Below are 12,585 nucleotides of genomic sequence, written 5' to 3' on the forward strand. Positions count from 1 at the left end.
GTTTAAAAATCAATGGATCATCAACACACCACGAGACGACCGTGTGGACAGGGAAGTGTCCCAAATGAAAAACAACTTCAGACAGCAGAAGAGTCGCCTTTCCGACCACTCCTTGTTTATGACATGGGGTGGTGGGCTCCGGAACGTCTCCGTGGAAGGCTGGGTGCCACCGATGGGTGCTTCGTTTGCTGACTTAAGCTTGGTTTCCGCTTGCCCTCCCTCCCGAGATATGCAGGTCTTGTTGGAAAGCAGACGTGATGTGACACAAAGACTCCACCTCCTGAAGCAGCCCAGACCCCGCTGTGGTCTCTGGGGTTTCTTTCCCGTCTTTCTCCCAGGGAACACACGTGGACAGGCACCGCCCCAGGCCGGGCTCCTGCGAGTCGTCCACAGGCGGGCTTAGCGTTTCCTGCCTCTCCGTAGGGGGCACTCCAGCGCCTAGAGGGGGGCCAGAAATAGTGGTCAGAACACAGAATGATTCAAATCAGAATTTAAAAATTAGTTCACTTGTTTATTGATAATTAAGATATCAAATGTGCTACACACTAAGGAACACAATACAATGTTTTCCTTATGACAGCTCTTTGGAGAAGTCACTATCATTCTCACCATTCGAAAATTTTGCTACTTCTGAAAAACGTATTTGTTCTTTTTTATTGATATCAAGAACTGTGTGAGTTATTGGAGAGGGTTATACAAAAGTTATTTCTACTAAATGTGGTGCAGATGATAACAAATCTCAGAGAGAGACCAAGAAACAACTTGCATCTCATCTTATAAAATATGGATCTGTGGAAATTTAAAAGGAGAGGTGCAAAGACTGAGGGAAGAAAGAAGGACAGAGCAGCTATTTGGCAGATGGAGAAGGTGCCATTTGGTGTCCTCTTTACTATATCAGACAGGCAAGCAATATTTGGATTAAATAAATGTTAGGCCAGTATATATGCAATAGAAAACAGAAAATCATCCAAAGGTATAGTGAGGAAAATTCACCTCAAATAATATTTCTTACCTAATTAAGATGGCAGCACTTGACAAGAACCCAAGCAAGTGGAGTGTACACATCTAGCATGGAGAAAGGACAGATACAAACATTCCCCAGTTAGATATCCTACACAGACCTCACTGCCACTTTCTTACCCACAGCTGCTGGATAAATGAGTACCAAGCCACTTCAGAGCTTAGTAAATGATAGGAACCTAGTAATAGCAATACAGTAGAAAGCAAAAGGATCCCATTTACCACATTGGAGAAACAAAGACCACACTTGCTTATGATACTCATTGTTCAAATAAACAGAAATCTAGGCTCGTGAAATATGTTCCATATGATAAAAATATTAGAAAATCAAAGGGAACAAACATTTGAAAAATACAAAAATAAAGAGCAACCAATATATGTTATGTCATCTCAACTAATTTCAAAAATATATGGATTAAAAAAATAAGAATCAGCAAAGGGAAAAATCATAATTCTAAAATAATGGAAATAAAATGTGGAGGGCAAATCTGAGATTCTCTTCAAAAATTAACATGGAAATAATGATAAGATATAAATAAAGAAAAAATGATAAATGTGCATAAAATGAAAATCCAATATACATAAAATATACAAACATAAAGGAATCAGAGGAATAAAGACAAATGTAAAGATATGATAGTAAATCAACTCTGAATATGAATAATGATACAAAACTACAGGTCTAAAGCCAGGGATCAGCAGTCCCAGACAATGTTACTGAAAGAGGAAATAAAATATCTCTAGATATAGGCTTGTAATGTACAGTTTTTACCAACATGATGAAAATATCTACAATCCTCCAGGTAGAAAGAGAGAACAAATAATCACTTCACGCCTAATAGGATATTGTTTGTTGTTCAGTCACTAAGTTGTTTCAGACCCTTTGTGACCCCATGGACTGCAGCACCTCAGGCTTCTCTATCCTTCACTATCTGCCGGAGCTTGCTTAAACTCCTGTCCATTGAGTCAGTGATGCCATCCAACCATCTCATCCTCTGTCGTCCCCTTCTCCTCCTGCCTTCACTCTTTCCCAGCATTAGGGTCTTTTCCAATGAGTTGGCTCTTCACGGGTGGCCAAAGTACTGGTGTTTCAGCTTCAGCATCAGTCCTCCCAATGAATATTCAGGGTTAATTTCCATTGGGATTGACCTAATAGTACAGCTGTCATCAAAAAGAGAAGAGCTAGGTGGACCAGTGGTTAAGAATCTGCCTGCCAATGCAAGGGACATGGGTTTGATCTCTGCTCCAGGAAGATCCCACATGCTGCGGAACAACTAAGCCTGCATGGACTGCAGCCTGCAAGGCTCCTCTGTCCATGGGGACTCTTCAGGCAAGAATACTGGAATGGGTTGCCATGCCCTCCTCCAAGGGATCTTCCCAACCCAGGTATCGAACTCGCAACTCTTATGTCTCCTACATTGGCAGGTGGGTTCTTTACCACTAGTGCCACCTGGGAGGCCCAAATAAGCCTGTGCACCACAGCTACTAAGCCTGTGCTCTAGGGCCCAAGAGCTACAACTACTGAAGCCTGAAAGGCCGTGCTCCGCAACAAGAGAAGCCACAACAATGAGAAGCCCTCACACCTCAATGAAGAGTAGCTCTGGCTCACTGCAACTGGAGAAAGCCATGCTCAACAACGAAGACTCACAACAGCCAAAAACTAAAATAAATAAATATTTTAAAAAAATTTTTTTAAAAGGACAAGAGATAAATACTGACAAGGATGTGGAGAACAGCTATAAACCTCTCGGCACTGTTGTGGGAATGTAAATTGGTCCAGCCACTACAGAAAACAGTATGGAGGTTTCTCAAAAAATTAAAAATAGAACTACCATTTGATCTGGCAGTACCACTTCTGGATATATATCCAAAAGAAATGAAATCTGGATCTCAAAGAGATATCTACTCTCCTCATTGCACCATTATTTACAATAGCCAAAACATGGAAACAACCTAACTGCCTGTCAACATATGAACGGATAAAGAAAATGCGGTATTTACACACAAGGGAATATTGTTCAGCTGTTTAAAAAAAAAGGAAATTTTGTTATTTATGACAACATACATGAACCTGGACATTATGCCGAGTGAAATATGCCAGACGGAAAAGGATTAATACTACATAGACTTTTCTATGTGGAATCTAAAGTAGTCAGATTCATTGAGGCCAAGAGTAGAATAGTGGTTGCCCATGGTAGGGTGGAGGAGGAAATGGGGAAATATCGGTCAAAGTGTACAATGTGTTAGTTATGCAAGATGAATAAGTTCTGGAAACTTAATAAACAACATGGTTACCGTAGTTAACAATACTGTATTGTATACTTCAAATTTGCTAAGAGAATGGATCTTAAGTGTTCTAACCACACACACACAAAGAGAAAGAAATGTTAACTATATGAAGTGATGAATATGTTGATTATCTGATTTAGCAATGTGTACATGTATCAAAACATCATATTTTACAGATTCACAGACATAGAGATCAGACTTGTGGTTGCCAAGAGGTCGGGGAGGGAGAGGGATTGGCTGGGAATTTGGGGTTGATAGATGCAAACTATTACATTTAGAATGGATAAACAACAAGGTCGTACTGTACAGCACAGGGAACTATATCCAATCTCCTGGGATAAACCACAGAGGAAAAGAATGTAAAAAAAATACAAACATTTCAGATGTCTTTCTTCACAACTATAAGAATAGATGAGAAGAAAAATAAAGTGATTTTTATCAAAATAGGATCATATAACTGCTATTTTAACCAAAACTGTTTCTTTTAATGATACTTGAATTTCATAGAGGAAAAAAACTAAAACAAAACTAGAGTTACTGTACTTTAAATAAATGTATCTTTGTCATGGGAAATATTGTGGCATAAAAGATCTCCAAGGGTCAAAAAAGAGATAAAAATACATAAATAAAATAAAGATTATGATGTTTTAACCCATCATGTTTTAACCTTAAGTATTCAATTTCTATTTGTCAATTATTCCTCAATAAAGCTGAAAACAGTTTTAAACAACTTAAAGAAAAAACCTTACTGATCTGCCCTCTATTTTATACTAAAGGGAAGAAATCAAAGAAACAGTATGTACAGTTTGGGATGAAAATGAATCCTATCCCTCAAAGACTTTTTGTTCATATATGAAGTGTCACATGTTCAGGAAATTAGGAAACAGGTCACTCAACTCTGAAGAAGTATCTGGAGACGAATCAAAGAAACTCAAGAACGAGGGAGGCATGAACTGGTAGAAATTATTAAAACCATTTAGCAAAAAATTTAATTTTAAATAATTGTCATAAATGTTATTACAAAGAGAAATCAGAAGCATTTTAGGTCTTAAGTTAGTGAGAAAAACAGAAACCAAAATAATATTTAAAAATTAAGATAAAATGTTGAGTCTGAAAGTCTAGATTGTACCACCAACATTAGAGAAAATGGATCAGTTTCTTCTCATGTACGGGATGGAAAACATCAGAAGGTCCAGTTTAACTCCTAGCATTGTCAAATAAATAAATATTAACTCAAAATTTGTTGACAGTTATATACAACTACCAGTGTATTTTTCTTAATTGAGGAATTACTTAAATTGCAAAACTAAATCTTAATTTCTGTAGATTTTCATACATTTACATATGTAACCACCATCCACATCAAGTTAGAGAACATCTTCAGCATCCAAAAGTCTCTCTTGTGCCCCTGCCTAGCCAATATTGTCCCTCTACAATGATAAATACTATACTACTCTCTATCACTAATCTCTATCACAGATTGTTTGCCTTTTTAACTTCATATGAATGGAATCATAGAGTGTATACTGTTTTGTGCCTGACTTCTTTCTCTCAATGTTATGTCTTTGAAATTAATCACCTTGTTGCACCTATTGGTAGTCTGCCTTTTCTTTGTTGTAGTGTTCCATTGCATAAGCTTCCCTGATAGCTCACTTGGTAAAGAATCTGCCTGCAATGCAGGAGACCCTGGTTCGATTCCTAGTTCAGGAATATCCCCTGGAGAAGGGATAAGCTACCCACTCCAACATCCTTGGGCTTCCTTGTGGTTCAGCTGGTAAAGAATCCACCTGCAATATGGGAGACCTGGATTTGACTCCTGGGTTGGGAAGATCCCTTCTGGCCTGGAGAATTCCATGGACTGTATAGTTCATGGGGTCTCAAAGAGTTGGACATGACTGAACGACTTTCACTTTTCCATTGCATAAATATATCATAATGTATTTATGACATAAACAATTTAACTCGATAGCATTTAGATTGTTTTCAGCTTTCAACTATTATGAATAAAACTCCTGTGATCATAGTCATATATGCCTTGTACATGCATGAACACTTGCTTCTATTGGGTATATATGCAGGAATAAAATAAGCTGCTTAAGTTGTTGCACAGCATCAGTTCAGTTCAGTTCAGTCACTCAGTCGTGTCCGACTCTCCGCGACCCCATGAATCACAGCACGCCAGGCCTCCCTGTCCATCACCAACTCCCGGAGTTCACTCAAACTCATGTCCACAGAGTCGGTGATGCCATCCAGCCATCTCATTCTCCGTTGTCCCCTTCTCCTCCCGCCCCCAACCTTTCCCAGCATCAGAGTCTTTTCCAGTGAGTCAACTCGTCGCATGAGGTGGCCAAAGTATTGCAGTTTCAGCTTTAGCATCAGTCCCTCCAATGAACACCCAGGATTGATCTCCTTTAGAATGGACTGGTTGGATCTCCTTGCAGTATAAGGGACTCTCAAGAGTCTTCTCCAACACCACAGTTCAAAAGCATCGATTCTTCGGCGATCAGCCTTCTTCACAGTCCAACTCTCACATCCATACATGACCACGGGAAAAACCATTGCCTTGACTAGACGGACCTTGGTTGGCAAAGTAATGTCTCTGCTTTTTAATATACTATCAAGGTTGGTCATAACTTTCCTTCCAAGGAGCAAGCGTCTTTTAATTTCATGGCTGCAATCAGCATCTGCAGTGATTTTGGAGGCCAAAAAAATAAAGTCTGACACTGTTTCCACTGTTTTTCCATCTATTTCCCATGAAGTGATGGGACCAGATGCCATGATCTTTGTTTTCTGAATGTTGAGCTTCAAGCCAACCTTTTCACTCTCCTCTTTCACTTTCATCAAGAGGCTTTTGAGTTTCTCTTCACTTTCTGCCATAAGGGTAGTGTCATCTGCATATCTGAGGTTATTGATATTTCTCCCAGCAATCTTGATTCCAGCTTGTGCTTCTTCCAGCCCAGCGTTCCTCATGATGTACTCTGCATATAAGTTAAATAAGCAAGGTGACAATATACAACCTTGACGTACACCTTTTCCTATTTGGAGCCAGTCTGTTGTTCCATGTCCAGTTCTAACTGTTGCTTCCTGACCTGCATACAGGTTTCTCAAGAGGCAGGTCAGGTGGTCTGGGATTCCCATCTCTTTCAAAATGTTCCACAGTTTATTGTGATCCACACAGTCAAAGGCTTTGGCATAGTCAATGAAGCAGAAATAGATGTTTTTCTGAAACTCTCTTGCCTTCTCCATGATCCAGCGGATGTTGGCAATTTGATCTCTGGTGCCTCTGCCTTTTCTAAAACCTGCTTGAACATCTGGGAGTTCACGGTTCACATATTGCTGAAGCCTGGCTTGGAGAATTTTGAGCATGACTTTACTAGCGTGTGAGATGAGTGCAATTGTGCGGTAGTTTGAGGCATAAGTAAATAATTTTACATATTTCCCACAAAACCACTGTGCAAATTTACATCATCACTAGCAATGTAACTGTCCTATAATTCCATATCTTGATAATACTTGATAATGTCGAACATTTCAATCATACTATTACCAATAGAAAAATTAAGTCTTGCCTTCTAAGTGACAGAGAAAACAAAAAGCATGTAGCAACTTAGTCCGGAAAATTAACAAAAGGAGAAATAAACAAAAATACTATAAAGTAAAATGAGAATCATAAAATACCTAACACAGCATGTCTTTCAATATTATACTACCTTGTTAAGCCCTGTGTTAAATACACCAGACACTTCCACTCCTGTTTTGAAATGCCTCTATAGAATATGTATTGATGGCTCATCTCTTTCTAAGGTTAACTACCAAGTATGTATGGATTTATTGTCTAGATGTACAAGAAACATATTTTTAATTGCCCCACAAGTAAGTAAATAAACAAACCAAAACCCAGCAAGTGAAGATTCTCTGAAAGTGGACTTCAGAAAATAGCATGAATACACAACTACAGGAGTGGTTAAGAAGACCAAACCCTGCTACTAAATTCACACAAAGTGGAACAGCTGCTGCAATGAAACCAAGCAGTAGGCACTGGGAATTTCAGAGCTCTTGATTCTGGTTCTTCCTGCTCAGTGTCATCAGATGTAACAACTGATCAATGTGAAAGAGGATCAGTGATTTTCTCTTCAGTATGCTGTTAAGCTATCATAAACTCAAGCCTGCTAACATTTGCATAGGTATAGCTAAGATAATTTTAAAACATAATAGAAAAACTAGCTAGCTGCATGCTGAGGATGTGAATAGCTGATTATAATTCCAAATCTAAATTTAATTGCAACCAGTATTTTCCAGGTTCCCCTCCATTACTACGAATATTTGAAAATTTATATCCGGTAGTAAGTAGTATTTCTGTATACTATTTCCATCTCAAAGTTAAATAATTTTGAACTTAAAGAGATTTTAAACCATAAGTCATCATAATCTATACATCTTGGATAAAATTACATACATTTCTACTGTCTGCCAAAAACAGTATTTGTTTTTGCTTTGTTAACCCTAAAAACATTTAAAAATATTTGTGCTTCCTATTCAGATTTTTAAAAAAATAGTTCATGTGGCCAACGATATGGCCATATGATTAAGCATATTTTTTAAATGCTGGAGAATGTTCAGAAAGATTTCATCTGCTTAGTTAATTCCCCTAATGCACTTAATACCAGTCACTACAAGCTTGTTGCCTTTTTCTATAAAAAGAAAACTTATGAAACAGGAAAACACTTACCACTGCATAAATATATAAGTGATATTCAGTGCCAAAACCATCATTACCTTGGATAATGCCATGAACCCTTGCTTCCTATTATGGCATCTTATAAATACCTCAGCTAATTTTTAATGTATTCCTTCTGTATCTGCAATGCATTACTTTTATTTAATCTTCAGCAGTAATATCTAATGCACACAGTGAAACTGAAAGGGATTTCCTTTTGTCACTGACAGTAACAGATAGTTCTTGATAATTATGATCCATGTGTAGCTCCTTCTTTCATTAGAGGAGAAGAGCATACAATGCCAGATCAACTGCTGGAGCAGATCTATGTCATCAATCTCAAACCACTTGCCAATGTCGTGAATGCGCATATCTCCACAGAGTAATATATCTGTGTCATCTCATTGTCATATATCCTGAATTGTTTAGAAAAGCAAGGTAGAAGGGAAAAAAACAAATATGAGTGTTTTTCTGCTTTATATGAAATGTGAGATAAATGGCCACTTACTGAGTCTGTATTTTCTTGTGTCTGTGTATTTGTGTTCATACAGGCACATGTTATGGATGGGGGAAGAGGTATGTTTACTAGTCTGTCCATTTAATGTATTTATTACTTGCTATAATATTCCCTCCATAACTTAACCACCAAAAATCAGGGATAAAAAAATTAGAAAGGGGAATTTATTTTTCTACTTCCTTTAGTCAATGTTAAAAGGTCCACTTCCCCTGAAAATTAGCCAATGATCAGAGCTACATTTTTTAAGAGATACAGTCAAGATGATATAAAATAGGCAGAACACTAAGGTATATCAAGGTGAGTTCATATTGTGGATTAAGATTATGGCCACTACCAAACAGCAAAGATATATAGTTATGTGTTTGCTTAGTAGGATCTATCAATGAGAAATGGTAGGGCAAGTACCAAAATTATATAAATATCAATAGATAATGTGACAGTTCCAGAAAAAAACATATATTTCTGCTTTATTGACTATGCCAAAGCCTTTGACTGTGTGATTCACCACAAACTGTGGAAAATTCTTTTTTTTTTTAATTTAATTACTTTTTATTATACACCAACTAGTTTATATTTTAGTTCTTTACAAAGAAAATGCTAAGAAAATTATAACCACATGTTATATGGTTTTAAAATCATAATTCCAGATTTTTTTACATATAAGATGGAATGGTCCAGCAGCTATGTCCACTGTCACAGACTTTAGTTCCATTCAATATGGCACATCCTGCAAAATTAACTAGTCCCACACAAAAAAAGTCTCAATTACAGTAAAAATGTACACACAATAAAGGTAATTTACGATGACAAATAAGGAATGTAATTTATCTTGGCTGTGCTTCAGAAATTTAGGGCCAATAGCCTTAGTCAAGGCACAAAGCAGGAAGAGGTGAGCACAGCTGTTTCTAGAAGTGGGCAAGAAATGTACAGTCACTGATGAGGTATGCATGCATGCAAAGGATTTAAAACTGCTCAGTCTTGCTAAGAAAACTGAACTGAGTTAAAAGGAAATGCTGTGGCTTCCCCTTACTATTCACCTCTGGATCAAGTCCACAATCTTACTTCACCATATAGAAAATAAAATTGGCAAGGATCTCCAAAAGTAACTCACTATCTGGGTAAATGAAACAAAATGCTTCACTATTCCCAAATCTTGGTTGTGCCTCCTGACTAGAAGCATCTTGTAGACAAAGGAGTGTTTCACAAAATTGAAATGTCATTCAGGTGAAGGGACAAGACATTTTCCACAGACACATAAGATTTCAAACTTTCAAATGACCCTTACAGCTGAACCATTGTTATGTTACAGTAGCAAGGGTTCTGGGGACCCTTTAGCAGCAAATGCTGAGTTAAAGGGCACGGGGTCTCTTCGGGTTGATTTGCTTGCTGGCCTGTTCTTCTTCTTGCAGCACTGCACGAAAAGTTTTCACTTTATCCCGCAGTTCAGTTAAAATGTCTATTTTTTGCTCAATAATAGCTTCAAGTTGCGTGGCGTATGAATCCACATCATAGTCTACTTCTTCAGTCATCTCTAGGAGAGCCTTTTCATCTTCTAACCATCGGATAGATTCCTGGAATACTGCCCTGTGATCTTCTACAACTTGTTCTTCCATTTCTACCATTTGTGAAACAGCTTCGTGGAAAGTAAACAACTGTGGGGAAACCTCTTCTTCATTCTGTTCACAAAGAAGTTTTAGATCATCCCTCTGAGGGGAACTGCCCACACCCCACTGTGCCTCTAAGTCATCAATTTGATTTGGGGGATGGTGCATTATTGGATGGACGTCACCAGCAGCAGTTGGATCCACAGTCAGTTCTTTAACCCTATTTGCATATCTTAATGTATTGAGGGTATTTTCACAGGATGCCATTCCTGGAGAGATTGTAGCAATCATGCAGGTACGAGAGTTTCACCTATGAATGAATCTCTTAACACCTGAGTGAGTTTACTTGCTTGGAAAGGAGTATGAGGTTTATTTCTACCTAAGGCTCTGATGCACTCCTTGAGTGCTAAAAGGCTTTTATTAATTTCAGCACCTTCAAGCCTAGTTTGCCTGTCTGCACTGGAAGTATCAGCTCCTCTTTCATTTCCAGCCAAATCGATGAGAGAAAATTTGCCATGTAGTTTTCCTTTCCTTCTAAGGATAATCTGAAACACTGCATGGCTCCGAGATGAATGTGCATTTGCAGATGTTTGACCGGATGTTCTGCAACTGTTGCCTATGTCAATGAGTTTTAGTACATCTTCAACACATTTGACCTCCCGTTCCTGTAATCCCACCACTTGAACTTGCTGTTTTCCATCTTCAGTTCAGTTCAGTCGCTCAGTCGTGTCCGACTCTCCGTGACCCCATGAATCACAGCACGCCAGACCTCCCTGTCCATCACCAACTCCCGGAGCTCACTCAAACTCATGTCCACAGAGTGGGTGATGCCATCCAGCCATCTCATTCTCGGTCGTCCCCTTCTCCTCCCGCCCCCAACCTTTCCCAGCATCAGAGTCTTCAAGAACCCTTAATTTTGTTTTCCTATTTAGCAAGTCAAACACCTTACCACTATAAATTTCAAAAAAGGTTGCATACACTTGAAGTTCCAACTTCTTATAGTTTGTCTTCTTTAGCATTAAAAATACATCCCGAGCTGCTAATGCATAAATTCCTTTAGAACAATCTTGGTTCTTTCCTGAAAAGTCACCTCCCATTGTATGAGTCTTTCCACTTCCAGTCTGCCCATAAGCAAAGCATGTAGCCATTCCCCTCTCAAATATAGTTTCCACTAGTGGTCTAGCTGTAAACCTGTAAACCATTTCATTAGGAGCTGAGTCATCAAAGGCATAATCAAAACGAAATGTTTGGTTTTCTAGGTACCTTGTTAAATCTACCTTTTGTTTTGGTTCATGTACCATCACAACATCTTTACTAGGGATTGTGATTACATCAAGATCTTTCATTTGAGTTTCTTTTTTATTGAGTGGTCGTTTTCTTACACAAACACAAATCCTGTGTTCATCAATAGGATCTGCTGTTGTTAACGGTCTATAATCCAAACTGCCTCTAAAGTCTCTGATCATACACATAATTTCATAATTTGGGTTTGTAGCATCAACATCCTGGGGTCTTTTTTCTCTAAGTTCTTGCTGTTGCAGTCTCCTTTTTTCTTGTTTTTCTTGCAATTTCTCTACCTCTTTCACACAATTAGATTTTCTACGTTCATTCTGTTGTGCAGAGGAAGACTGTTCAGGAAGCTGACTAGGCCATGCACGTGCAGAACCAAACACTCTATTATCTCTTGGAGGAGGCTCATTCTTAAGAGAAGCCACAGTCCGTCGATTCTTTACAATTTTGTTTACTTTGGCTGAGGATGTTGGAGGTGGGGGTGTCTCTGGACTGGGTTCTATTTCTTCATCTGGTACAAGGTCAGGGTTAAGTGAAAAGATGCTCTCCAGGTCAATCTCTTTGCCTTTGTATCTCCATTTTCTATCCACTCAACAGTTACACTTTCATTATCTTCATTTAAAGATGTTACCATTGCTTGATATATTCGGCCATCGCTCCGCTTGATCTCCACGTAAATCCCGATCTCTGGAAAATTCTTAAAGAGATGGGAATACCAGACCACGTGACCTGCTTCTTGGGAAATCTGTATGCAGGTCAGGAAGCAACTGTTTGAACTGGACATGGAACAACAGACTGGATCCAAATCGGGAAAGGAGTACGTCAAGGCTGTACATTGTCACCCTGCTTATTTAACTTATATGCAGAGTACATCATGAGAAACGCTGGGCTGGAAGAAGCCCAAGCTGGAATCAAGATTGCTGGGAGAAATATCAATAACCTCAGATATGCAGATGACACCACCCTTATGACAGAAAGTGAAGAAGAACTAAAGAGCCTCTTGATGAAAGTGAAAGAGGAGAGTGAAAAAGTTGGCTTAAAGCTCAACATTCAGAAAACAAAGATCATGGCATCTGGTTCCATCACTTCATGGCAAATAGATGGGGAAACAGGGGAAACAGTGACAGACTTTATTTTAGGGGGCTCCA

The 12,585-nt window shown here is 38.6% G+C and overlaps 1 protein-coding gene across 1 annotated transcript; it reads right to left on the reverse strand.

Annotated features, from left to right (window-relative positions):
* Positions 1-9,868: 9,868 nt before the first annotated feature.
* Positions 9,869-12,086, reverse strand: LOC129535046 (kinesin-like protein KIF2A). Its single transcript, XM_055393620.2, is given in 4 exon segments — positions 9,869-10,455; positions 10,458-10,847; positions 11,028-12,008; positions 12,011-12,086. Coding segments are annotated over 4 exon segments (1,995 nt in total). The 5' UTR covers positions 12,072-12,086; the 3' UTR covers positions 9,869-9,892.
* Between the last annotated feature and the right edge of the window lie 499 nt (positions 12,087-12,585).

This window comes from Moschus berezovskii, chromosome X (genome assembly GCF_049115385.1).
Source record: "Moschus berezovskii isolate FMDL1 chromosome X, NW_MosBer_1.0, whole genome shotgun sequence".
Taxonomy (NCBI): Eukaryota; Metazoa; Chordata; class Mammalia; order Artiodactyla; family Moschidae; genus Moschus; species Moschus berezovskii.